Raw genomic sequence first — 25848 nt, 5'->3', positions numbered from 1 at the left:
AACAATAATAATGAAAGAACAATACAATATTTAAAAATGAAAATAATTGTAACCAACATAAACCTATCAGGATTCCAATAGGAAGTGTGGGCCTGCTTCTGGCCAATGAGACAGTCAAGTTAATTAGGATTGTTGTTGTTGTTGTGTGTCTTCAAGTCATTTCAGACTTTGGGCAAGCCTAAGTCCAAAATTATTTATTTATTCATTTACTACATTTATTTACTACATTTATATCTCGCCCTTCTCACCCCGAAGGGAACTCAGAGCAGCTGTATGTACATACATACAATATATTATATTATTAGCATAGCACAATATTGGCATTATACTATATTGAACTATACCACTATACTGTAATATTATATGTAATATATAACATATAATTAATATTATTATATGATATTATTGTTAGTATTGTATTGTATAAAATGATAATATTATTATCAGTATTATATGTATATACAATATATTATATTATTAAAATGGATATAAAAATATTATATTATAAATGAGGGCGAGGGCCAGGTAAATTACCTTGGAGGGCCTCATCCGTCCCCCGGGCCGTAGTTTGGGGACCCCTGCTGCATGTAGTCAAACAAATTTATACACAGTAGAGTCTCACTTATCCAACACTCGCTTATCCAACGTTCTGGATTATCCAACGCATTTTTGTAGTCAATGTTTTCAATACATCATGATATTTTAGTGCTAAATTCGTAAATCCAGTAATTACAACATAACATTACTGCGTATTGAACTACTTTTTCTGTCAAATTTGTTGTATAACATGATGTTTTGGTGCTTAATTTGTAAAATCATAACCTAATTTGATGTTTAATAGGCTTTTCCTTAATCTCTCCTTATTATCCAACATATTCGCTTATCCAACGTTCTGCCGGCCCGTTTACGTTGGATAAGTGAGACTCTACTGTAATAACAAAATCCAAACATCCCCATTAATTTCCGGACAGTCTGGCCATGTTCCAGAAGCATTCTCTCCTGACGTTTCACCCACATCTATGGCAGGCAACCTCAGAGGTTGTGAGGTCTGTTGGAAACTAGACAAGTGGGGTTTATATATCTCCCAGGGTGGGAGAAAGAACTCTTGTCTGTTTGAGGCACGTGTGAATGTTGCAATTGGCCACCTTGATTAGCATGGAATAGTCTTGCAATTTCAAAGTGTGGCTGCATCCTGCCAGGGAGAATACTTTGTTGGGAGGTGTTAGCTGGCTCTGATTGTTTCCTGTCTGGTTCTGGTTTTTCCTATGTTTTTATGATAGAACCAAATAGGAAATGACACTTATAATCCAGGAACAAAAATTGTGTTACATAGTATCATCATCATCATTATTATCTTTATTTATCAAGGCATTTCAATATTAATCTCAAGCCAATACTGACTGTATAGTATGGTATAGAATAGGGTATAGCGTGAGTTAGGCCTATTTTAATAGTAATTTTCAAGCAACCAGAAACTACATGGATCTGGCACCTATGTTAAGTGAGTGTCTCCTGTATATATTATTTATTATTTATTTACCATATGTATACACCCTTCTCACCCCAAAGGGGATTCAGATTGGCTTACAGAACACCTATACGGCAAACATTCAATGCCGATTATACAATTAACAGGACAGACAACACAAATAGAGGTAAAGGCAGTGTTTCCTACCTTATTTTCCAGCATATTGGAGGGTGTGTTTGGTTCCGGGTGCTGTCTCTCCATCTTCCATGCCAAGGACCTTTCCTCCTATCGCTGTCCTTAAGGGCACCTTTATTACCTCCCTGCTAAAAGCAGTACCTATTTATCTACTCGCATCTCTGTTTTCGACGTGGAAGGTGGGCAGGTGAGCTGGGATTTACAGTGAGTGCTCCGACCCAGTCTCAAACTACCAACCTTTCAATTGGCAGGATTTTTCTGCAGCACATAATAATAATAATAATAATAATAATAATAATAATAATAATAATAATAATTTATTTTTCTATCCTACCACCATCTCCTCCAAGGGACTTGGGGGTCTAACATTTGACCAAGCCCAAAAAACAAAGCATGAACAAAAATTAAAAGCATATATAAACAACATCAACAAAGAAAATAACGGATTCATAACACAATAATATAGTATAACACAATAACAGCAAAATAGAACAGTAAAATAATATGAGGCAAACACCACCACTAATGGATAAAATGGGGGGGGGGGGCGGTCAGGACAAAAGTGCAAGGTATGTAGTTGTTTCCGGGCCGTCGTCAAGGGCAGCCCCACATAGAGCGCATTGCAGTAGTCCATTCATGCCAATTTGTTTGGATGTAAAAGGCATCGATGTATAAAGATGATCGTTTTTCTCATTCAATAAGTCCAGCTAATTTAGAAGAAAATTGAATGGTTTTCTCAAAAGTTCACATAGTTGAGATAGATCGTTATTCCTAAGTCTTTATATGACTTTTGCTATTTGGGTTGAAAACAAAGGACTCAAGGATTGCTTTCTCAGTGTTTGCTTCCAGTGTCAGAGTCATGTGGTTGCTTTTTTGGCTCTGAATATGCTCTGGAGCTTTACCACGATGACCTCTAAGGTAGATTTCTGCTTCCAAGAAGGATGTTTGGGGATATAATATATTGTATAATACATATAATATCGATAATACTATTACAGTAGAGTCTCACTTATCCAAGGTTCTGGATTATCCAAGGCATTTTTGTAGTCCATGTTTTCAATACATCATGATATTTTGGTGTTAAATTCGTAAATACAGTAATTACAACATAACATTACTGCGTATTGAACTACTTTTTCTGTCAAATTTGTTGTATAACATGATGTTTTGCTGCTTAATTTATAAAATCATAACCTAATTCGATGTTTAATAGGCTTTTCCTTAATCTTTCCTTATTATCCAAGATATTCGCTTATCCAAGCTTCTGCCAGCCCGTTTATGTTGGATAAGTGAGACTCTACTGTGTAATGTAATTAATAATAATAATAATAATAATAATAATAATAATAATAATAAACTATATTTGTATTCTGCCGTATCTCCCCAAGGGGACTCAGGGCAGATAATTACATGTAATATTACTAATAATATTAGTAATATTACTAATAACATTGCAATATAGTGGTTTAGTACAATATATTGTACATATAACCTATAAGCCGCCCTGAGTCCCCTTTGGGGTGAGAAGGGCGGGATATAAATGTTGCTAATAATAATAATATAAAGAAGAAGAACATGCCCTGGCAGAATATGTCAAGCAAAGTGAAGAACCTGCTTTGATTGAAGTCAAAAATCAGAAACTCCTCAAAGCACAGCACACAAAAAACCAGTACAAGAAAACCGCACTACAAACTAGAGCTGACAGCTGGCACAACAAAACATTGCATGGAAAGTTCCTTGACAAAATTGAAGGAAAAGCTGACAAGGAGAAGACCTGGCTCTGGCTCACGAATGGGACCCTGAAGAAGGAGACAGAAGGCCTGATCCTTGCAGCCCAGGAGCAAGACATCAGAACAAATGCAATTAAGGCCAAGATCGAAAAATCAGCTGATGACCCAAAATGCAGACTGTGCAAGGAAGCTGACGAAACCATGGATCATCTCCTCAGCTGCTGTAAGAAAATTGCACAGACAGACTACAAACAGAGGCACAACTATGTGTCCCAAATGATTCATTGGAACTTATGCCTCAAGTCCCACCTCCCAGCAGCAAAGAACTGGTGGGATCACAAACCTGCAAAAGTATTGGAAAATGAGCACGCAAAGATCTTGTGGGACTTCCGAATCCAGACTGACAAAGTTCTGCAACACAACACACCAGACATCACAGTTGTGGAAAGGAAAAAGGTTTGGCTCATTGATGTCGCCATCCCAGGTGACAGTCGCATTGACGAAAAACAACAGGAAAAACTCAGCCGCTATCAGGACCTCAAGAATGAACTTCAAAGACTCTGGCAGAAACCAGTGCAGGTGGTCCCGGTGGTGATGGGCACACTGGGTGCCGTGCCAAAAGATCTCAGCCGGCATTTGGAGACAAAATTACGATCTGCCAACTGCAAAAGGCCACCCTGCTGGGATCTGCGCGCATCATCCGAAAATACATCACACAGTCCTAGACACTTGGGAAGTTTTCGACTTGTGATTTTATGATACGAAATCCAGCATATCTATCTTGTTTGCTGTGTCATAATGAAATAATAATAATAATAATAATAATAATAATAATACATCACACAGTCCTAGACACTTGGGAAGTGTTCGACTTGTGATTTTGTGATACGAAATCCAGCATATCTATCTTGTTTGCTGTGTCATAATGAAATAATAATAATAATAATAATAATAATAATAATAATAATAATAATACATCACACAGTCCTAGACACTTGGGAAGTGTTTGACTTGTGACTTTGTGATACGAAATCCAGCATATCTATCTTGTTTGCTGTGTCATAATAAAATAATAATAATAATAATAATAATAATAATAATAATAATAATAATAATAATATAGATCTTAGGGTTGCTCTAAAAGGATGGGACCAAATGGCTAGGATTTGTGGCCTGTCTGGATGATCTCTAGAGGACCCTTGGAAAAATAGAGGGAAGGAAACACCAGCATAGTTTGGTGGACTTTGAAAGGCTGGACTTTGCCTCCATTTGGCTCTTGGCCTGAGGCCAAAATACCTCTCTTGCCCTTTGGAGCCTTGTTTTACCTGCTTTGTGTTGGAAAGACAAGATTCCCCGCACAATCCTTTCCAAGAAAGTGTAAGGGTTGAATGCAATCAGGGTTGAAATTGCAGTCTTTTAAATGCACTTTCCCCTTCGCAATACAAACAGCAATGCTTATAAATAACCTAAAGCAAGCATGGGCCAACTTTGGCCCTCGAGGTGTGTCGGACTACAGCTCCTATCATCCCCGGTCTCTCAATGGGCAATGCACTATTTGTATGAATGTGCAGTTTGACCTCATTTGAATTGCTCTTGTGCAATGCTATGGAACCTTGGTGGTTGTATGAGATGGAAGTCCTTGGGAAACTACAACTCCCATGATTCCCTAGCATTGAGTGTCAACTTGCACTCATTCTATGGTGTAGATGCCCCTGAGTTCCCTTTTGTCAGGGAGTGGAAAAAACTAATCTTTAGAAATGATTGCCTTAACATAACTTAAGCCTGCTGCAAAGGATTATGGGAGTTGTAGTCCAACTGTAGGATGCACTTAAAACCTTGAAGCAAACAGCCGCAGAGCCTGTGGAGCAAAAATAAGCCAAATTTAAGGGAAATCACCTTTCGGGCCACAATTTCCAGGATCCACAAGACATTATGGATAATGGTATTTGTAGTCCTCCAAGGTCAATATGCAGTTAATATCCAGTTCATTGCATATTTACAGTTTCTGATATTTTTTTCTATTTTGTTTTCATTTGTATCGTCTTCCCCTAATACATGGGCAGCTTTCATGTCATTGAATCTGCTCCGGATTTTAGTCTGAACTTTAATGATGCAATCTGATTTTGAAGTATGTGCTGCACAGCTTGAATAGTTGTTTTAATACACTGTCGAATGCATGCATTTTGAGACCACTTGACCTAATACACGGGCAGCTTTCATGTTACTGAATCCGCTCCGGATTTTAGTCCGAACTTTGAAGATGCAATCTGATTTTGAATTATGTGCTGCACAGCTTGAATAGTTGTTTTAATACACTGTCGAATGCATGCATTTTGAGACCACTTGACCTAATACATGGGCAGCTTTCATGTTACTGAATCCGCTCCGGATTTTAGTCCGAACTTTGAAGATGCAATCTGATTTTGAATTATGTGTTGCGCAGCTTGAATAGTTACTTTACTACACTGTCGAATGCATTCATTTTGAGACCACTTGATCTAATACATGGGCAGCTTTCATGTTACTGAATCCGCTCCGGATTTTAGTCCGAACTTTAATGATGCAATCTGATTTTGAAGTATGTGCTGCACAGCTTGAATAGTTACTTTACTACACTGTCGAATGCATGCATTTTGAGACCACTTGACCTAACATCTGAGCAGCTTTCATTTCATTGAATCCGCTCCAGATTTTAGTCTGAACTGTAAAGATGCAATCTGATTTTGAAGTATGTGCTGCACAGCTTGAATAGTTGTTTTAATACACTGTCGAATGCATGCATTTTGAGACCACTTGAACTAATACATGGGCAGCTTTCATGTTACTGAATCTGCTCCGGATTTTAGTCCGAACTTTAAAGATGCAATCTGATTTTGAAGTATGTGTTGCGCAGCTTGAATAGTTGTTTTAATATACTGCCAAATGCATGCATTTTGAGACCACCTGAGCTGCCATAGAATCCTAGGAGTTGTAGTTTGACAAGGCCCCGGCCTTCCTTGCCAAAAGATTGGGAGTGTTTCAAGGCGGATCTTGTAAAACTGCAATTCCCAGGATTCTATAACTTTGGAGTTAATGTCAAATTGTATTAAGTAATCAGGAGGCAAGTCAATGGCGCCACCTTTGGGTCAACAGACGAATGGCAGGATAGAAGTGCAGCCTAAACCTAAACTTTAGAGCAGGCCTGGGCAAACTTGGGCCCTCCAGGTGTTTTGGACTCCAACTCGAGTATAAGCCGACCCGAATATAAGCCGAGGCACCTAATTTTACCACAAAAAACTGGGAAAACAATGACTTCATTATAAGCCGAGGGTGGTAAATTTCAGAAATAAAAATAGATACCAATAAAATTACATTAATTGAGGCATCAGTAGGTTCAATGTTTTTGAATACAGTAGAGTCTCACTTATCCAAACCTTGCTTATGAAAGTTTCTGGATTATCCAAGCCATTTTTGTAGTCAATGTTTTCAATATATCGTGATATTTTGGTGCTAAATTCGTAAATACAGTAATTACAACATAACATTACTGCGTATTGAACTACTTTTTCTGTCAAATTTGTTGTATAACATGATTTTTTGTTGCTTAATTTGTAAAATCATAACCTAATTTGATGTTTAATAGGCTTTTCCTTAATCCCTCCTTATTATCCAACATATTCGCTTATCCAAGCTTCTGCCGGCCCGTTTAGCTTGGATAAGTGAGGCTCTTCTGTACTTACATAAAGCTCAAATTTAAGATAAGACTGTCCAACTCTGATCATATCATTATTCTCATCTTCTTCATTGTAAATGTGCTTATGTATCTTTTTAATAATAATAATAAAGTAAAAGAATACATGTAATAATAATAAATACAGGAAAATAATACATGTAATAATAAATAGAGTAAAATAATAAATGCAATAATAATAATAATAAGGTCAGAGTGAAATAATAAATGTAATAATAATAATAAAATAGAGTGAAATGAATGTAATACTAGCAACAATAATAGAGAAAAATAATAAATGTAATAATAGCAACAATAATAGAGAAAAATAATAAATGTACCATATATTCTCGATTATATGCTGACCCACTTATAAGCCAACCAGGAGTATAAGCCGAGTGGGGCTTTTTCAGTCTTAAAAAAAGGGCTGAAAAACTAGGCTTATACTCGAGTATATACAGTATATTTCTGCAGACCAGTTTTTGAAGGCACTTCATGTTATGGTGGTCTGAAGTCCAGAACATTATCAATAGGGAACCTATTTGCTAACAGAACAGTGATGGAAGACTTCAAAGAAGATGGAATAATGGACTGAGATAAAGACCGATTGGAAGATAGTTGTATGTACTACCTAATGGGAAAACAATTCAAATGTTTTTGGAGGAAGAGAAAGAAATGTTTGATCCATGTGCTCCAACTTAGCAGGGCAACTCCTTTCCTTTTGTTTCCTTTTGTTTCCATTCCTTTCTGTTTATCTTCTTCTATTTTTTAAATCAGTTTTATACTAATTCATGCAATGCTTTTGATACTAAATAAATAAATAAATAAATAAATAAATAAATAAAATCTTCTTCCCAAACACATAGGGGAAACAGCCAAAATTATTGGGACATACGTTGAAATGGGGAATGGCATTGAGTCCCCAAGGTTTGGGGGCCCATAGGAAGCATTTGTATATCTTTGCAAGGATTTGGATGAAAGGCTTCAGAGGTGATTTGAGTCCTCCTGCGTCTGGATCTGAACCCGGGCCAAACTCATTCACCCGAGGCCATCTTTCGCACAAGCTCTGTGACCCTCTCCAGTAAAAAGCGTCTGGAGAAAGAGAGAGAGAGAAAATATACGGTAAGGATAAATCTGGCCGAATGCAAAGAGTCCATTGGCTGAGACAAAGGAGGTGACTTCAGGACACAGAGGGAGACTTTGGCCCCAGATTTCGCACTCGGCACCCAAAAAACCCAGGGTTTCTTGGAGACAGCACACCCAGGTGAGTGGGGAAGAAAGGGGGGTCCTGTCTCATGATGTCTGTGCAATTGCTGAATAATAATTATAATAATTTAGAGCTGATAATAATAGGTAACAAACCTATTATTATCAGCTCTAAATTATTATAATTATTATTCATTATAGTGACTTTGGCTTATCACCGCAATCAGCACTTATGTTCCACTTTCCTTCCCAAACCTGAGATTCCAAATTGTTTACAACAACAACAACAACAACAACAACAACAACAACATTATTATCCCAAATATCACACCATAATAATCGTATTAGTATTATCACTTAGTTATTGTGATTATTACTAATTTAGTTGCTTGTGATTTCCTTTTTTTTCATCATTTTAAAATGTATTTGTTATGCAATGCTTTTGACACGAAATAAATTGTGATTATTTATTATTCTGACTTTTGTTATCACCATAATCACCACTTATGTTCCACTTTCCTTCCCAAACCTGGGATTCCAATTTGTTTACAACAATATATTATTATTATTATTATTATTATTATTATTATTCACTATTAATTAATATGGTTTTTCATTATTCTGACCTTTAGTATCACCATAATCATGATTTATATTCCACTTTCCTCCCCACCAAATTGTTTACAAGGACAACAACAACATATTATTATTATTATTATTATTATTATTATTATTATTATTATTATTCACTATTAATTAATATGGTTTTTCATTATTCTGAGCTTTAGTTTCACCATAATCATGATTATCTTCCACTTTCGTCCCCAAATCTGGAATTCCAAATTGATAACATTATTATTATTATTATTATTATTATTATTGACACAACGACGTTGTATGACACACCAAACAAGATAGATATGCTGGATTTCGTATCACAAAATCACAAATCGAACACTTCCCAAGTGTCTAGGACTGTGTGATGTATTTTCGGATGATGCGTGCAGATCCCAGTAAGGTGGCCTTTTGCAGTTGGCAGATCGTAATTTTGTCAATGTCTATTGTTTCCAAATGCCGGCTGAGATCTTTTGGCACGGCACCCAGTGTGCCCATCACCACCGGGACCACCTGCACTGGTTTCTGCCAGAGTCTTTGAAGTTCCATCTTGAGGTCCTGATCACGGCTGAGTTTTTCCTGTTGTTTTTCTTCAATGCGACTGTCACCTGGGATGGCAACATCAATGATCCAAACCTTGTTCTTTTCCACAACTGTGATGTCTGGTGTGTTGTGTTCCAGAACTTTGTCAGTCTGGATTCAGAAGTCCCACAGTATCTTTGCGTGTTCATTTTCCACAATTATTATTATTATTATTATTATTATTATTATTATTATTATTATTGGATTATTCATTGTTCTGACATTTGTTATCGCCATAATTACCACTTATACCCCAAAGATTCCAAATTGTCATCAACATCCTCATCATCAGTATTAATGACTATTACTCATTATTCTGACTTTGTTATCCTATAATCACCACTTATAAATTATTCTTCAACCGCTTTGAGTCTCCTGCAGGACAGATAAAGCAAGGTATTATTATTATTATTATTATTATTATTATTATTATTATTATTAATATTAATATTAATAATAATAATAATTTTCTGCCCAAGAGTGTTGGTGCTTTACCAAACTACAACTCCCAGGATTCCAAAATAATAATAATAATAATAATAATAATAATAATAATAATAATAATAATAATTCTCTACCCAAAAATGTTGGTGCCTTTCCAAACTACAACTCCCTGGATTCCAAAATAACAACAACAACAACAATAATTCCCTGCCCAAGAGTGTTGGTGCCTTACCAAACTACAACTCCCTGGATTCCAAAATAACAACAACAACAACAACAACAACAACAAGAACAATAATAATAATTTTCTGCCCAAGAGTGTTGGTGCCTTACCAAACTACAACTCCCAGGATTCCATAGTATTGAGTCATGGCAGTGTAAGTGTGGTCAAGCTACATGCAGGGTTGCTGTGAGTTTTCTGGGCTGTGTGGCCATGTTACAGAAGCATTCTCTTCTGACTATCCTCACAACCTCCGAAGATGCCTGCCATAGATGTGGGCAAAACGTCAGGAGAGAATGCTTCTGGAACATGGCCACACAGCCCGAAAGATACAACAACCCTGTGATCCCGGCCATGAAAGCCTTCAACATGTCCTCACAACCTCTGAGCCTGCCATAGATGTGGGCAAAACGTCAGGAGAGAATGCTTCTGGAACATGGCCAGATAGCATGGAAAACTCACAGCAACCCAGTGATCCTGGCCATGAAAGCCTTCAACAACACAAACCAAATTTAATTTTGCACTGTAGATGGGAGCCTTTGCATGGGCTACTGCTCTGGCATTGGGGTGGACTAGATGACCTTTGGAGCTTCCCTTCCAAAATTTATACCTCCAGGATTTTACCTCCTTCTGCCTTACTTTTCCAGTTCTTTCTTTCTTTTGTTGGCCTAGGAAGACTCCAGATGTGATGGCTCCGGACGGCGGATGGGGATGGATGGTGGTCCTGGCCGGGTTCATCCAGACGGCGCTGGTTTTCGGGGTGATCCGTTCTTTCGGGGTCTTCTTTGTGGAGTTTGTGGCCTATTTCGGGGAAACCTCCAGCGCCGTCTCCTGGGTGGTTTCCGCCGGAGTGGCCACCCTACAGTTTGCAAGTAAGGTGGAAATGCTATGCATTATAATGACTCAAGAGCAGGCATGGGCCAACTTTGGCCCTCCGGGTGTTTTGGACTCCAACTCCCACAATTCCTAACAGCCTACCGGCTGTTAGGAATTGTGGGAGTTGAAGTCCAAAACACCCGGAGGGCCAAAGTTGGCCCATGCCTGCTCTATGGACTAGATGGTCTTTGGGAGTCCCTTCCAAGTCTATGGTTCTATGTTTGCTCCACACCCAACAGGCCCAATGGGGAGTGCGCTCAGTGCCCGCTTCGGGGGGCGTCCGGTGGTGATGGCCGGGGGTTCGCTTGCCAGCCTGGGGTTACTGCTAGCCTCCTTCTCCACCAGCCTCACTCACCTGTATCTGAGTGTTGGCCTGGTTGCAGGTGAGTCCACTTTCCTTGACGTCTTCACTTTCCAAAACTATTAAAAACAAAGAGGAAAAAAGTGTTCCGGTTCCTGGTGAAGCAGCGATCCGGTCCACGTTTTCCCCTCTGATTCAATTGCTGTCCTGGGTCCTGAACTCTCCCTGAACTAGATCCAGCACCTTGGAGAGTTCATGTAAACCTATGCAAAACCTGGACTGGATTCACCATTTATCTGACCTGGTTTTGGGGAGGGGGAATCTATGTACTGTGTAGAATGATGGTAATATAATTTCGCACCGTTTTAACTGTCACGGATCAATGTTATGGAAGCAAGGGAGTTGTCGTTCACCTTCTCGGCCCATTCTGGTGCCTCACCAAACTACAACTCCTATGATTCCATAGCAATGAATCATAATGTCAAAATTCATTAATTCTACAGTATAGGTGTATTCTGTGTCTTTAAATATGTGTATTTAAATGGTCTTTTATGGTCTTCTGTATGTATTTAACTGTATTGTTCCCTGCCTAGAGCCTGGATGAGAGCCAGGTAACAAATAACATTAATAATAATAATAATCCCAGGTGACAGTTGCATTGATGAAAAACAACAGGAAAAACTCAGCTGCTATCAAGACCTCAAGATTGAACTTCAAAGACTCTGGCAGAAACCAGTGCAGGTGGTCCCAGTGGTGATGGGAACACTGGGTGCCGTGCCAAAAGATCTCAGCCGGCATTTGGAAACAATAGACATTGACAAAATTACGATCTGCTAACTGCAAAAGGCCACCCTGTTGGGATCTGCACGCATCATCCGAAAATACATCACATAGTCCTAGACTCTTGGGAAGTGTTCGACTTGTGATTTTGTGATACGAAATCCAGCATGACTATCTTGTTTGCTGTGTCATACAACGTTGTTGTGTCAATAATAAACAACTTTATTTGTATCCTGCCCTATCTCCCCAGTGGGGACTCAGGGTGGCCAACAACATATAAAACAAATTCTCAATGCCATATAATACAATCAACTAACAAACAAAGCTCTATTATTATTATTATTATTATTATTATTATTATTATTATTATTATTATTATTATTACTGTATAATTGTTATTGTTATTGTTATTAGTGATTTAATGGTCTTATGCTTTTATCTATATATTTTAATTGTGTAGTGCTCCATGAGCCCTGATCAGAGGCAGATAACAAATACAAAGTATGATTGTTGTTGTTGTTGTTGTTGTTGTTGTTGTTTTTTAATTTCTGAGCTCTTGCATGACACTGTTAAGGCAATAGGTAGATTTATGGCATAACCAACATAATCTCAGTAAGGGTCATATCTCTTCTCCTCTTCCTTCTCAATAATAATAATAATAATAATAATAATAATAATAATAATAATAATAATAATATAGTAGAGTCTCACTTATCCAAGCTAAACGGGCTGGCAGAAGCTTGGATAAGCGAATATCTTGGATAATCAGGAGGGATTAAGGAAAAGCCTATTCAACATCCAATTAGGTAATGATTTTACAAATGAAGCACCAAAACATCATGTTATACAACAAATTTGACAGAAAAAGTAGTTCAATACGCAGTAATGTTATGTTGTAATTACTGTATTTACAAATTTAGCACCAAAATATCACAATATATTGAAAACATTGACTACAAAAATGGCTTGGATTATCCAGTGGCTTGGATAAGCGAGGCTTGGATAAGTGAGACTCTACTGTAATAACAATTTTGAGCTATATGGCAAGCCACTGTTAAGGCGATGGGAAGATTCACAGCATAATCAATATAACCATAGTAAGATTCATAACACTCCTTTTACTTTTTCTTATCATTTCAGATCTTTATTACATATATATGTGCTGAATTATTTACCCACCTCAGGCCTACAACACATGTGGGCAAATAATAATAATAATAATAATAATAATAATAATAATAATAATACTTATTGAAAACCAACATAACTTTGGTAATATTCATACCTGTTCTTTTCGTCCTCTTCCTCCACCTCTTTTTCCCATTCTTCTTCTTCTTCCTAACTGTATTGTAGGCTCAAGGTGAGTAAATAATAATAATAATAATAATAATAATAATAATAATAATAATAATAATACTAATACTGAGCTTTATGTACACTGGGTTGTTGTATGTTTTCTGGGCTGTCTGGCCATGTTCCAGAAGTATTCTCTCATGACGTTTCGCCTACATCTATGGCAGGCATCCTCAGAGGTTGTGAGGTTAATATACCCTGTGATCCCGGCCATGAAAGCCTTCGACAACACATTTGTACACCACTGTTGAAAAGATAGGTGGATTCATAACACTATGTAAAACATTTTGAAAAAAGTTTCTGTTCCTAATTTGAAAGTATTATTTCCTGTTTAATTGTGTGGTGTTTACTTTGAAAGTTCAGTTGTTGTTCTACTCTGGAAACTTTGTTTTCGTACCATAAACTATGTTGAATTGGTTGCACCTCGACGAGATGTTCATTGAAAAACTATAGCAAAAATGTGCTGCAGGATCTCCCTCCTGCAAAAGCAATGTTTAGGTGGTTTAATAAACGTTTCCCATGTTTTTATGATGAAACCAATTAGGGAACACCATTTATATCCTAGGAATAAACCATGTGTGACATAATGTAATCATAATCAGCCTGAACCAGATAAGTGTCATCTTTATCCTTTTTGCTTCTTGCCCTCGCAGGCCTGGGCTGGGCCTTGGTCTTCAGCCCATCCATTGCTGCCGTGTCGTGTTATTTCAACAAACGTCGCTCGCTGGCCACCGGTTTGGCCGTCTCTGGCGCCGGCATCTCCTCCTTGGCTTTTTCTCCCTTCTTCCAATACCTGCTTGATGTCTATGGATGGCGAGGAGCCCTCGTTTTGATATCTGGGATGTCTCTTAACTTGGTGGCATCTGGCGCTTTGCTCCGGCCTTTGGTTTCGGAAGGAGAACTAGACGTCCCGGAGAAACCCAGTGGTGCCAGCTGTTTGGAGACCCTGTCCTCCCTCTTCTCGCTGGGGCTCTTGCGCCATGGTTCCTTCATGCGCTACGTTCTGGTCTTTGTCCTGGTCGACGCTGGCTATTTCGTGCCCTACGCCCACTTGGTGGCCCATGCCAGGGAGAAGGGCTGCGACGAATACCAGGCTGCTTTCGTCATGTCCACTGCGGCCGTTTCGGACATCTTCGGCCGGGTCTTGGCCGGCTGGCTGGCGGATGCCAAAGTCTTTGCCCGCCTGGTGCACAGCCTCACGCTCTGGACGCTCCTGACAGGGCTCTCCCTCACCCTGCTCCCCTTGGGACACGGCTTTTCCTCCTTGGTGCCCCTTGGCCTCGGATACGGATTCTTCGCGGGAGCCCTGGTGCCGCTCCAGTTCACCACTTTGGTGGAAGTTGTAGGCACCGGAGACTTGCTCGGCGCCATCGGACTCATGCACATGCTGGAAAGCGTTGGCGCTTTGCTGGGAGCCCCACTTTCAGGTAAGGCCAGCGACCAACTTCATACATAATCCTAAAATTGAAAGACCATCCAGTCCAATACCCTGAGATAGATAAATAATAGATAGATTCAACAGATAGATAGATAGATAGATAGATAGATAGATAGATAGATAGATAGATAGATAGATGTAGATCGACATACAGGTAGATGTAGATAGATATATAGAAAGAAATAGAGTTGGAAGAGTCCCAAAAGCCATCTGTCCAATCCCCTAAGATAGATATAATATACTTTATTTATATTCTGCTATTATCTCACTGAGGAGACTCAGGGTGAACACACATACGACAAGCATTCAATGCCATGATATTTTATTATTATTATTATTTATTATTATTATTATTATTATTATTATTATTATTATTATTATTATTATTTCCGATATTTCTACCCTGCCCTTCTCCCCGAGGGGACTCAGGGCGGCTTACACAACTGGCAGGATCACTACCAGAATATCATAATACAATCTATATATATAAAAGAGTGATAGAATCCTGGCGACCACCAAAACAACAAAACTAAACACCCCACAACCTCGAAAATTGACAACACAACCCATCATCCATGCCTTTAGGTTGATACAATAAAAAGAAAAGAAAAATAAAGTCCTAATTAGAGGGAGAGGAATAATTGTGTTTTATCCAATTGCTGCCAGTTAGAAGGCTAAGCTCCGCCCACTTGGTCTCCTAGCAACCCACTCACCCAGGGTACAGGCAGAGTTAGACCTCACTTAGGCCTCTTCCACACTGCCTATAAAATACAGATTATCAGATTTTAACTGGATTAGATGGCAGTGTAGACTCAAGGCCCTTCCACACAGCTATATAACCCATTTATAATCTTATATTATCTGCTTTGAACTGGATTATCTTGACTCCACACCTTTATCCTTTACCTTAACTACCACAAATTCCTCAATACTTTATTTCCCATACCCCCATACTTCGCCACAGCAACGCGTGGCCGGGCACAGCTAGTAAAATAATAAAACAGTTAAAATAGTTAAAACCTAATAAAATACAATATATAAAAGATTTAACACAGTGCAACACCAAATATATATGCCAATCATCCATCAGACCTTGTGCAAGAGCCTTAATCCAATCCATGTCAACGCTAACCGAGTTCATTCATTCATGATACAATTTACAAGGACAGACAATACACAGACAGAGGTAAAGGCATTTCCCATCTTTCCATTTCTGGCATCTTGGAGGATGTGCTTGACTCTGGCCACAGGGGGTGCTGTTGCTCCATCTTCCATGCCGAGGAGCTTTGTTGTCCTTAGACGTCCTCCCAATCGATGTCCTTAAAGGTGCCTTTATTACCTCCCTGCTAAAAGCAGTACCTATTTATCTACTCGCATGTCTGCTTTCAATCTGCTAGGTGGGCAGGGAGCTGGGACTCATGGTGGGTACTCACCCCAACCCAGGACTGAACTGCCACCCTTTTTATCAGCCACATTTTCTGCAGCTAGCAGTTTAGCCCACTATGCTAAGCCTGACCCAGATAGACAGATAGATAGATAGATAGATAGATAGATAGATAGATAGATAGATAGATAGATAGATAGATAGACAGAGACTAGAGATGGATGGAATGAAATGAAAGAATAGGAAGATACTCCAAGGGCCATCTGTCCAATCCCCTAAGCTAAATAGATAGCATCATGAAGTTTAAAGAGACCCCCAAGAGCCATCCAATCCAACCCTGCTTTGTCCTTTCTGGTTCAAGAAAAGGATTGACAAAGTGGGAAGTGTCTGGTGGAAGGTGACCAAAGTTATAAAACAATATAATCCTAGATAGATAGTTAGAATAATAATACAGGGTTGTTGTGTGTTTTCTGGGCCGTATGGCCAGGTTCCAGAAGTATTCTCTCCTGACGTTTCGCCCACATCTATGGCAAGCATCCCCAGAGGTTATACCTCACAACTTCTGAGGATGCCTACCATAGATGTGGGCAAAACGTCAGGAGAGAATACTATTGGAACATGGCCATACAGCCCGGAAAACACACAACAGCCCTGTGATTCCGGCCATGGAAGCCTTCGACAACACAACAATAATACAGTGGGAAGAGATCCCAAGAACCATCCAGTCCAATAATCTAGGATGGACAGGTGGACACACAGGGAGAATCCTAGAGTTGAAGGAGAGTTCAAGGACCATCCAACCCCTTTCTGCCAGGCAGGAAGATGCAATCCAATTGATCTCGACAGATGGCCATCCAGCCAAACTCCCAGGCAGCAGATTCCACTGTTGAATGGCTCTTACAACACTGTGAAGCTTTACCACAATTTCTGAATCAAAATAAACCCTGCAGTATAATAAAGTGTCACTCAGGCTTGTGTAACAAGTAACAGTATCTTTACTTCAGTTCAAAAGATCAAACAGGGCAACAACATACACAGAAGTCTCTCTGAATTCACACAGAGAACTAAGGGAATAAACAGTCCCTTTAAACCAGGGGTCCCCAAACTAAGGCCCGGGGGCCGGATGCGGCCCTCCAAGGTCATTTACCTGGCCCCCGCCCACAGTTTTATAATATAATATATTGTATATACATATAATATTGATAATAATATTATTATGTAATACAATATAACATTAATAATACCATATGATAATATTAATTATATATTCTATATTACATATAATATTACTAATAATATTACAGTATAGTTCAATATAGTAATATATAATGCTAATATTGTGCGATGCTAATAATATAATATATTGTATGTACATATAATTTGTAAGCCACTCTGAGTCCCCTTTGGGGTGAGAAGGGTGTGATACAAATGTAGTAAATAAATGCAGTAAATAAATAAATAATAAATAAATAGATTTTAGACTTAGGCTTGCCCAAAGTCTGAAATGACTTGAAGGCACACAACAACAACAACAACAACAACAACAATCCTAATTAACTTGACTATCTCATTGGCCAGAAGCAGGACCACACTTCCCATTGAAATCCTGATAAATGTATGTTGGTTAAAATTGTTTTTATTTTTAAATATTGTATTGTTCTTTCGTTGTTGTTGTTGTTGTTTTTGCACTACAAATAAGACATGTGCAGTGTGCATTGGAATTTGTTTGTATTTTTTTTTTCAAATGATAATCCGGCCCCTCAACAGTCTGAAGGATTGTAGACCGGCCCTCGGCTTAAAAAGTTTGAGGACCCCTGCTTTAAACAGTCTTTAAATATGCCTCATTTGCCTTATAATCAGGCTTCGGAGAGTCGGCAGCCATTTCCTTCCTGACCGTTTTCAGTCAGCGCTGTCTCCATTCTCCGAGGTGAAAGTGGCAGATAATGCGGAGAGTTGGCAGCCATTTCCTTCCTGACCGTTTTCAGTCAGCGCTCTCTCCATTCTCCGAGTTGAAAGTGGCAGTTAATGCTGAGAGTTGGCAGCCATTTCCTTCCTGACCGTTTTCAGTCAGCACTCTCTTCATTCTCCGAGGTGAAAGTGGCAGTTAAAACCATTAAAACCAAGCTAGAGACGGCAGCCAATCAGAATTCTGGCTCCTGACTGGCTCAGCCAATCAGCTGTTGACACATGCCTTCTCAGTCAACCCATTACATTATGGTGTCTCTTTACAAATCCCGATACCCTTGGATAGTAACTTCATTCCTTTTCCCCATATAACTTCCCAAAGCAACTAGTTACAGCTCTTTCCTTTCCTTTCGGCTCAATTCCTTGCCACTGACCAATCCTTTTTCCATTCCAGGGTGGCTGAGGGACATGACCGGGGACTACACCGCCTCTTTCGTGGCCTCCGGGGTCTTCCTCCTGGCCGGCGCCTTGGTCCTTTTGACCTTGCCAAACTTCTTCTCTCGTTCCAAGGTGTCCAGAACCAGAACCAAGAAACCCTCGGCAGCTTTGGACCCGGAGATACTTGAATTGACCCAACGGAAGAGAGACTTATTCAAGGTTGAAGGAGACTAGTTAGCCATTGGACACGAAATGGGGAACGAAACATCCTTTGGGCTCTCCCTCCAGGTGTTTTGGACTTCGACTCCCATCATTCCTCACAGCCTCAGGCCCCTTCCTTTTGCCCCTCCGCCGCTTAAGCGGCGGAGGGGCAAAAGGAAAGGGCCTGAGGCTGTGAGGAATGATGGGAGTCGAAGTCCAAAACACCTGGAGGGAGAGCCCAACTTTGCCCATCCCTCCTTTAAAGGAACTATCCAAGCCATGGAATGCTATCTTCAAAAGTTATATAGCGCTTTTATAAAGTTCTGACTAAAATCCGGAGCGGATTCAAGCTGTAGTTTATGAATACAAACAAAGGCATTTGTCTCAGTAGGAGGGCAGAGGGGTTGACTCCTTGTGTGTGCTCTACTACATATGTTTGAATGTGAATTTCCAAATGCATTGTGAATTAGGGTTAGTTTAATACATACACATTCCTGTCTAGTAGAGACGTTTTCAAGCGCAGGCTGGATGGCCATCTTTCGACAGGGCTTGGATTGTGTCTTGACAATGTCGACAATGGGGCCGGGCTGTGGCGCAGCTGGCTAGTAACCAGCTGCTATAAATCACTACTGACCGAGAGGTCATGAGTTCGAAGCCCGGGTCATAAAAAAAAAATAGCCCCGGCTTGCTCTTGACCTAACATCCCCGAAAGACAGTTGCATCTGTCAAGTAGGGAAAATTTAGGTACGCTTTATGTGGGAGGCTAATTTAACTAATCTACAACACCATAAAACTGCTCACGAGGAAAGGAAGAGGAAGAACAGCCACCAATGGATGGTGAAGCAACAGCTCCCCCTGTGGCCGGAAATCGTGAAGCTGGAAAGATGTTAAAAATTGCCTCTGTGTCTGTCTAAAACTGAATGTTGTTTGTCTGTTGGCATTGAATGCTTGCCATATATGTGTTCATTGTAAACCGCCCTGAGTCCCCTTCGGGGTGAGAAGGGCGGAATATAAATACTGTAAATAAATAAGCAAAGACTATAAAGGTTCAAAACATAAAAAGAGATGTGTATATTAGAGCATCTTGCAAAGGCCACAGAAATAGTCAGGCCTCTCTGAGTATAGAGCTATCTTCCTTCTATGTCAAAAAGATAAGCAAATACTATAAAGTTTCAAAGCATAAGTTGCACTATGTAATTTAGAGCATCCTATACCTACAATATTTACCTGAGAGTTAACAACAATAATGAAAATAATAAGTACAGGCAACTGTTATAATCCACAGTAGTATCTTCCAGACTGTAATGTTTAAAGGAAACGGTAATTATCAAGGCTTAAATGTGGACTAAAGTCAAAACATATCAAGTAGTCTCCACTATTTAAACGTCAATTGGATTTGGCAACCAAAATAATATAAACACATTCAACCTTTGCAAAATAATATTGGTTAACATATCTTTTAAGTCTTCACAGGTATTGAAAAGCTTATTCCAGAAAAAACCTTGACCAAAAGTTCTTTTGATTCTTTGAGATCCTGTGTTGATGAACCTTTATAGTATTCGCTTATCTTTTTGACATAGAAAGAAGATAGCTCTATACTCAGAGAGGCCTGACTATTTCTGTGGCCTTTGCAAGATGCTCTAATATACACATCTCTTTTTATGTTTTGAAACTTTATAGTGTTTGCTTATCTCTTCGACATTGTCTAGTATAGACATTTGTGTGTATTTATCATTATCACTTGGATTGTGTCTTGGCAGAATGGGGTTGGATTGGATGGCTTTTGGGATTCTCTTCTAGTTCTCTGGTTTTATGATTCTATGGATACACTGCATCGGAAAAGTACCGGAGTCTCCTTCTCCGAAGTTTTCTTAACAGAATCATAAAAATATAGAGTTGGAAGAAACTTCATGTGCCATCCAGCCCAACCCCCTTCTGCCAAGAAGCAGGAAAACTGCATTCAAAGCACCCCTGATAGATGGCCATCCAGCCTCTGCTTAAAAGCCTCCAAAGAAAGAGCCACCCAGAAGCTGGATGGCTATCTGTCAGGAAGACTTGGATTGTAGGGTTGTTGTATGTTTTCCAGGCTGTATGTCCATGTTCCAGAAGTATTGTCTTCTGACGTTTCACCCACATCTATGGCAGGCATCCTCAGAGGTTGTGAGGTATATATGTCCATGTTCCAGAAGTATTCTCTCCTGACGTTTCACCCACATCTATGGCAGGCATCCTCAGAGGTTGTGAGGTATATATGTCCATGTTCCAGAAGTATTGTCTTCTGACGTTTCACCCACATCTATGGCAGGCATCCTCAGAGGTTGTGAGGTATATATGTCCATGTTCCAGAAGTATTCTCTCCTGACGTTTCACCCACATCTATGGCAGGCATCCTCAGAGGTTGTGAGGTATATATGTCCATGTTCCAGAAGTATTCTCTCCTGACGTTTCACCCACATCTATGGCAGGCATCCTCAGAGGTTGTGAGGTATATATGTCCATGTTCCAGAAGTATTCTCTCCTGACGTTTCACCCACATCTATGGCAGGCATCCTCTGAGGTTGTGAGGTATATATGTCCATGTTCCAGAAGTATTCTCTCCTGACGTTTCACCCACATCTATGGCAGGCATCCTCAGAGGTTGTGAGGTATATATGTCCATGTTCCAGAAGTATTCTCTCCTGACATTTCACCCACATCTATGGCAAGCATCCTCAGAGGTTGTGAGGTATATATGTCCATGTTCCAGAAGTATTCTCTCCTGACGTTTCACCCACATCTATGGCAGGCATCCTCAGAGGTTGTGAGGTATATATGTCCATGTTCCAGAAGTATTCTCTCCTGACGTTTCACCCACATCTATGGCAGGCATCCTCAGAGGTTGTGAGGTATATATGTCCATGTTCCAGAAGTATTCTCTCCTGACGTTTCACCCACATCTATGGCAGGCATCCTCTGAGGTTGTGAGGTATATATGTCCATGTTCCAGAAGTATTCTCTCCTGACGTTTCACCCACATCTATGGCAGGCATCCTCTGAGGTTGTGAGGTATATATGTCCATGTTCCAGAAGTATTCTCTCCTGACGTTTCACCCACATCTATGGCAGGCATCCTCAGAGGTTGTGAGGTATATATGTCCATGTTCCAGAAGTATTCTCTCCTGACGTTTCACCCACATCTATGGCAGGCATCCTCAGAGGTTGTGAGGTATATATGTCCATGTTCCAGAAGTATTCTCTCCTGACGTTTCACCCACATCTATGGCAGGCATCCTCAGAGGTTGTGAGGTATATATGTCCATGTTCCAGAAGTATTCTCTCCTGACGTTTCACCCACATCTATGGCAGGCATCCTCAGAGGTTGTGAGGTATATATGTCCATGTTCCAGAAGTATTCTCTCCTGACGTTTCACCCACATCTATGGCAGGCATCCTCAGAGGTTGTGAGGTATATATGTCCATGTTCCAGAAGTATTCTCTCCTGACGTTTCACCCACATCTATGGCAGGCATCCTCAGAGGTTGTGAGGTATATATGTCCATGTTCCAGAAGTATTCTCTCCTGACGTTTCACCCACATCTATGGCAGGCATCCTCAGAGGTTGTGAGGTATATATGTCCATGTTCCAGAAGTATTCTCTCCTGACGTTTCACCCACATCTATGGCAGGCATCCTCAGAGGTTGTGAGGTATATATGTCCATGTTCCAGAAGTATTCTCTCCTGACGTTTCACCCACATCTATGGCAGGCATCCTCTGAGGTTGTGAGGTATATATGTCCATGTTCCAGAAGTATTCTCTCCTGACGTTTCACCCACATCTATGGCAGGCATCCTCAGAGGTTGTGAGGTATATATGTCCATGTTCCAGAAGTATTGTCTTCTGACGTTTCACCCACATCTATGGCAGGCATCCTCAGAGGTTGTGAGGTATATATGTCCATGTTCCAGAAGTATTCTCTCCTGACGTTTCACCCACATCTATGGCAGGCATCCTCAGAGGTTGTGAGGTATATATGTCCATGTTCCAGAAGTATTCTCTCCTGACGTTTCACCCACATCTATGGCAGGCATCCTCAGAGGTTGTGAGGTATATATGTCCATGTTCCAGAAGTATTCTCTCCTGACGTTTCACCCACATCTATGGCAGGCATCCTCAGAGGTTGTGAGGTATATATGTCCATGTTCCAGAAGTATTCTCTCCTGACGTTTCACCCACATCTATGGCAGGCATCCTCTGAGGTTGTGAGGTATATATGTCCATGTTCCAGAAGTATTCTCTCCTGACGTTTCACCCACATCTATGGCAGGCATCCTCAGAGGTTGTGAGGTATATATGTCCATGTTCCAGAAGTATTCTCTCCTGACGTTTCACCCACATCTATGGCAGGCATCCTCAGAGGTTGTGAGGTATATATGTCCATGTTCCAGAAGTATTCTCTCCTGACGTTTCACCCACATCTATGGCAGGCATCCTCTGAGGTTGTGAGGTATATATGTCCATGTTCCAGAAGTATTCTCTCCTGACGTTTCACCCACATCTATGGCAGGCATCCTCAGAGGTTGTGAGGTATATATGTCCATGTTCCAGAAGTATTCTCTCCTGACGTTTCACCCACATCTATGGCAGGCATCCTCAGAGGTTGTGAGGTATATATGTCCATGTTCCAGAAGTATTCTCTTCTGACGTTTCACCCACATCTATGGCAAGCATCCTCTGAGGTTGTGAGGTATATATGTCCATGTTCCAGAAGTATTCTCTCCTGACGTTTCACCCACATCTATGGCAGGCATCCTCAGAGGTTGTGAGGTATATATGTCCATGTTCCAGAAGTATTCTCTCCTGACGTTTCACCCACATCTATGGCAGGCATCCTCAGAGGTTGTGAGGTATATATGTCCATGTTCCAGAAGTATTCTCTCCTGACGTTTCACCCACATCTATGGCAGGCATCCTCAGAGGTTGTGAGGTATATATGTCCATGTTCCAGAAGTATTCTCTCCTGACGTTTCACCCACATCTATGGCAGGCATCCTCAGAGGTTGTGAGGTATATATGTCCATGTTCCAGAAGTATTCTCTCCTGACGTTTCACCCACATCTATGGCAGGCATCCTCTGAGGTTGTGAGGTATATATGTCCATGTTCCAGAAGTATTCTCTCCTGACGTTTCACCCACATCTATGGCAGGCATCCTCAGAGGTTGTGAGGTATATATGTCCATGTTCCAGAAGTATTCTCTCCTGACGTTTCACCCACATCTATGGCAGGCATCCTCTGAGGTTGTGAGGTATATATGTCCATGTTCCAGAAGTATTCTCTTCTGACGTTTCACTCACATCTATGGCAAGCATCCTCTGAGGTTGTGAGGTATATATGTCCATGTTCCAGAAGTATTCTCTCCTGACGTTTCACCCACATCTATGGCAGGCATCCTCAGAGGTTGTGAGGTATATATGTCCATGTTCCAGAAGTATTCTCTTCTGACGTTTCACCCACATCTATGGCAGGCATCCTCAGAGGTTGTGAGGTATATATGTCCATGTTCCAGAAGTATTCTCTCCTGACGTTTCACCCACATCTATGGCAGGCATCCTCAGAGGTTGTGAGGTATATATGTCCATGTTCCAGAAGTATTCTCTCCTGACGTTTCACCCACATCTATGGCAGGCATCCTCAGAGGTTGTGAGGTATATATGTCCATGTTCCAGAAGTATTCTCTCCTGACGTTTCACCCACATCTATGGCAGGCATCCTCTGAGGTTGTGAGGTATATATGTCCATGTTCCAGAAGTATTCTCTCCTGACGTTTCACCCACATCTATGGCAGGCATCCTCTGAGGTTGTGAGGTATATATGTCCATGTTCCAGAAGTATTCTCTCCTGACGTTTCACCCACATCTATGGCAGGCATCCTCTGAGGTTGTGAGGTATATATGTCCATGTTCCAGAAGTATTCTCTTCTGACGTTTCACCCACATCTATAGCAAGCATCCTCAGAGGTTGTGAGGTATATATGTCCATGTTCCAGAAGTATTTTCTTCTGACGTTTCACCCACATCTATGGCAGGCATCCTCAGAGGTTGTGAGGTATGGAGAAACTAAGCAAGTGGGGTTTATACCTCACAACCTCTGAGGATGCCTGCCATAGATGTGGGCGAAACGTCAGAAGAGAATACTTCTGGAACATGGCCACACAGCCTGGAAAACACACAACAACCCTGTGATCCTGGCCATGAAAGCCTTCGACAACACATAGACTTGGATTGTGTTTTTCTCAATGGCAGAACAGGGTTGGGCTGGATGGCCTTTGAGGGTCTCTTCCAACTTTATCTATATATATAAAAGAGTGATGGCATCAGGGCAGCGGACAAAACAACAAAACTACAGGCCCCCCAACCTCAAAATTTGACAACACAACCCATCATCAACGGCTCTAGGTTGATACAACAAAAAGAAAAGAAAAATAAAGTCCTAATTAGAGGGAGAGGAATAATTGTTTTTATCCAATTGCTGCCAGTTACAAGGCTAAGTTCCGCCCACTTGGTCTCCTAGCAACCTACTCAGCCCAGGGGACAGGCACAAGAGTTTGGAGAGACCCCTAAGGGCCATCCAACCCAACCCTTTCTACTATGCAGCAGGACACTATCCAAGCATTCACAACACATGGACAACGTATAAATACTATACAATACTAAACAGGGACATAGACCCCCCCCTTCTACCCTCACCACTTTCACAGTACACAAACAACCAAATGCATACTAAACATAAAGACAACCATACAACAGACATTCAATACCACCATTACCTCAACCATTTCTCACCAACACCACCAGACAACGCCACAGCAACGTGTGGCCAGGCACAGCTAGTGATTCTATAATTCTAGGCATTGTTGTTGAACGATAACAACTCCCAACCTTGTAAGAGAGTTGTAAATTCCTCTCTCCGCCCCAAAGAGGAGCATATAGGCATGCAGAAATAAACGTATATGCAAACCTCCCT

The 25848-nt window shown here is 40.5% G+C and overlaps 1 protein-coding gene across 1 annotated transcript; it reads left to right on the top strand.

The window, feature by feature from the left end:
• Nucleotides 1-2569: 2569 nt before the first annotated feature.
• On the top strand, nt 2570-18950 carry LOC134292647 (monocarboxylate transporter 13-like). The gene is made up of 5 exons (XM_062958251.1): nt 2570-2581; nt 10786-11041; nt 11285-11428; nt 14133-14906; nt 18661-18950. The coding sequence occupies exons 1-5, from the start codon at nt 2570-2572 to the stop codon at nt 18876-18878; spliced, it is 1404 nt and encodes a 467-aa protein (XP_062814321.1). The 3' UTR covers nt 18879-18950.
• The last annotated feature ends 6898 nt before the right edge of the window (nt 18951-25848 follow it).

Source organism: Anolis carolinensis, chromosome 6 (genome assembly GCF_035594765.1).
Source record: "Anolis carolinensis isolate JA03-04 chromosome 6, rAnoCar3.1.pri, whole genome shotgun sequence".
Classification (NCBI taxonomy): Eukaryota; Metazoa; Chordata; class Lepidosauria; order Squamata; family Dactyloidae; genus Anolis; species Anolis carolinensis.
This window is presented reverse-complemented; position numbering and strand designations above follow the sequence as displayed.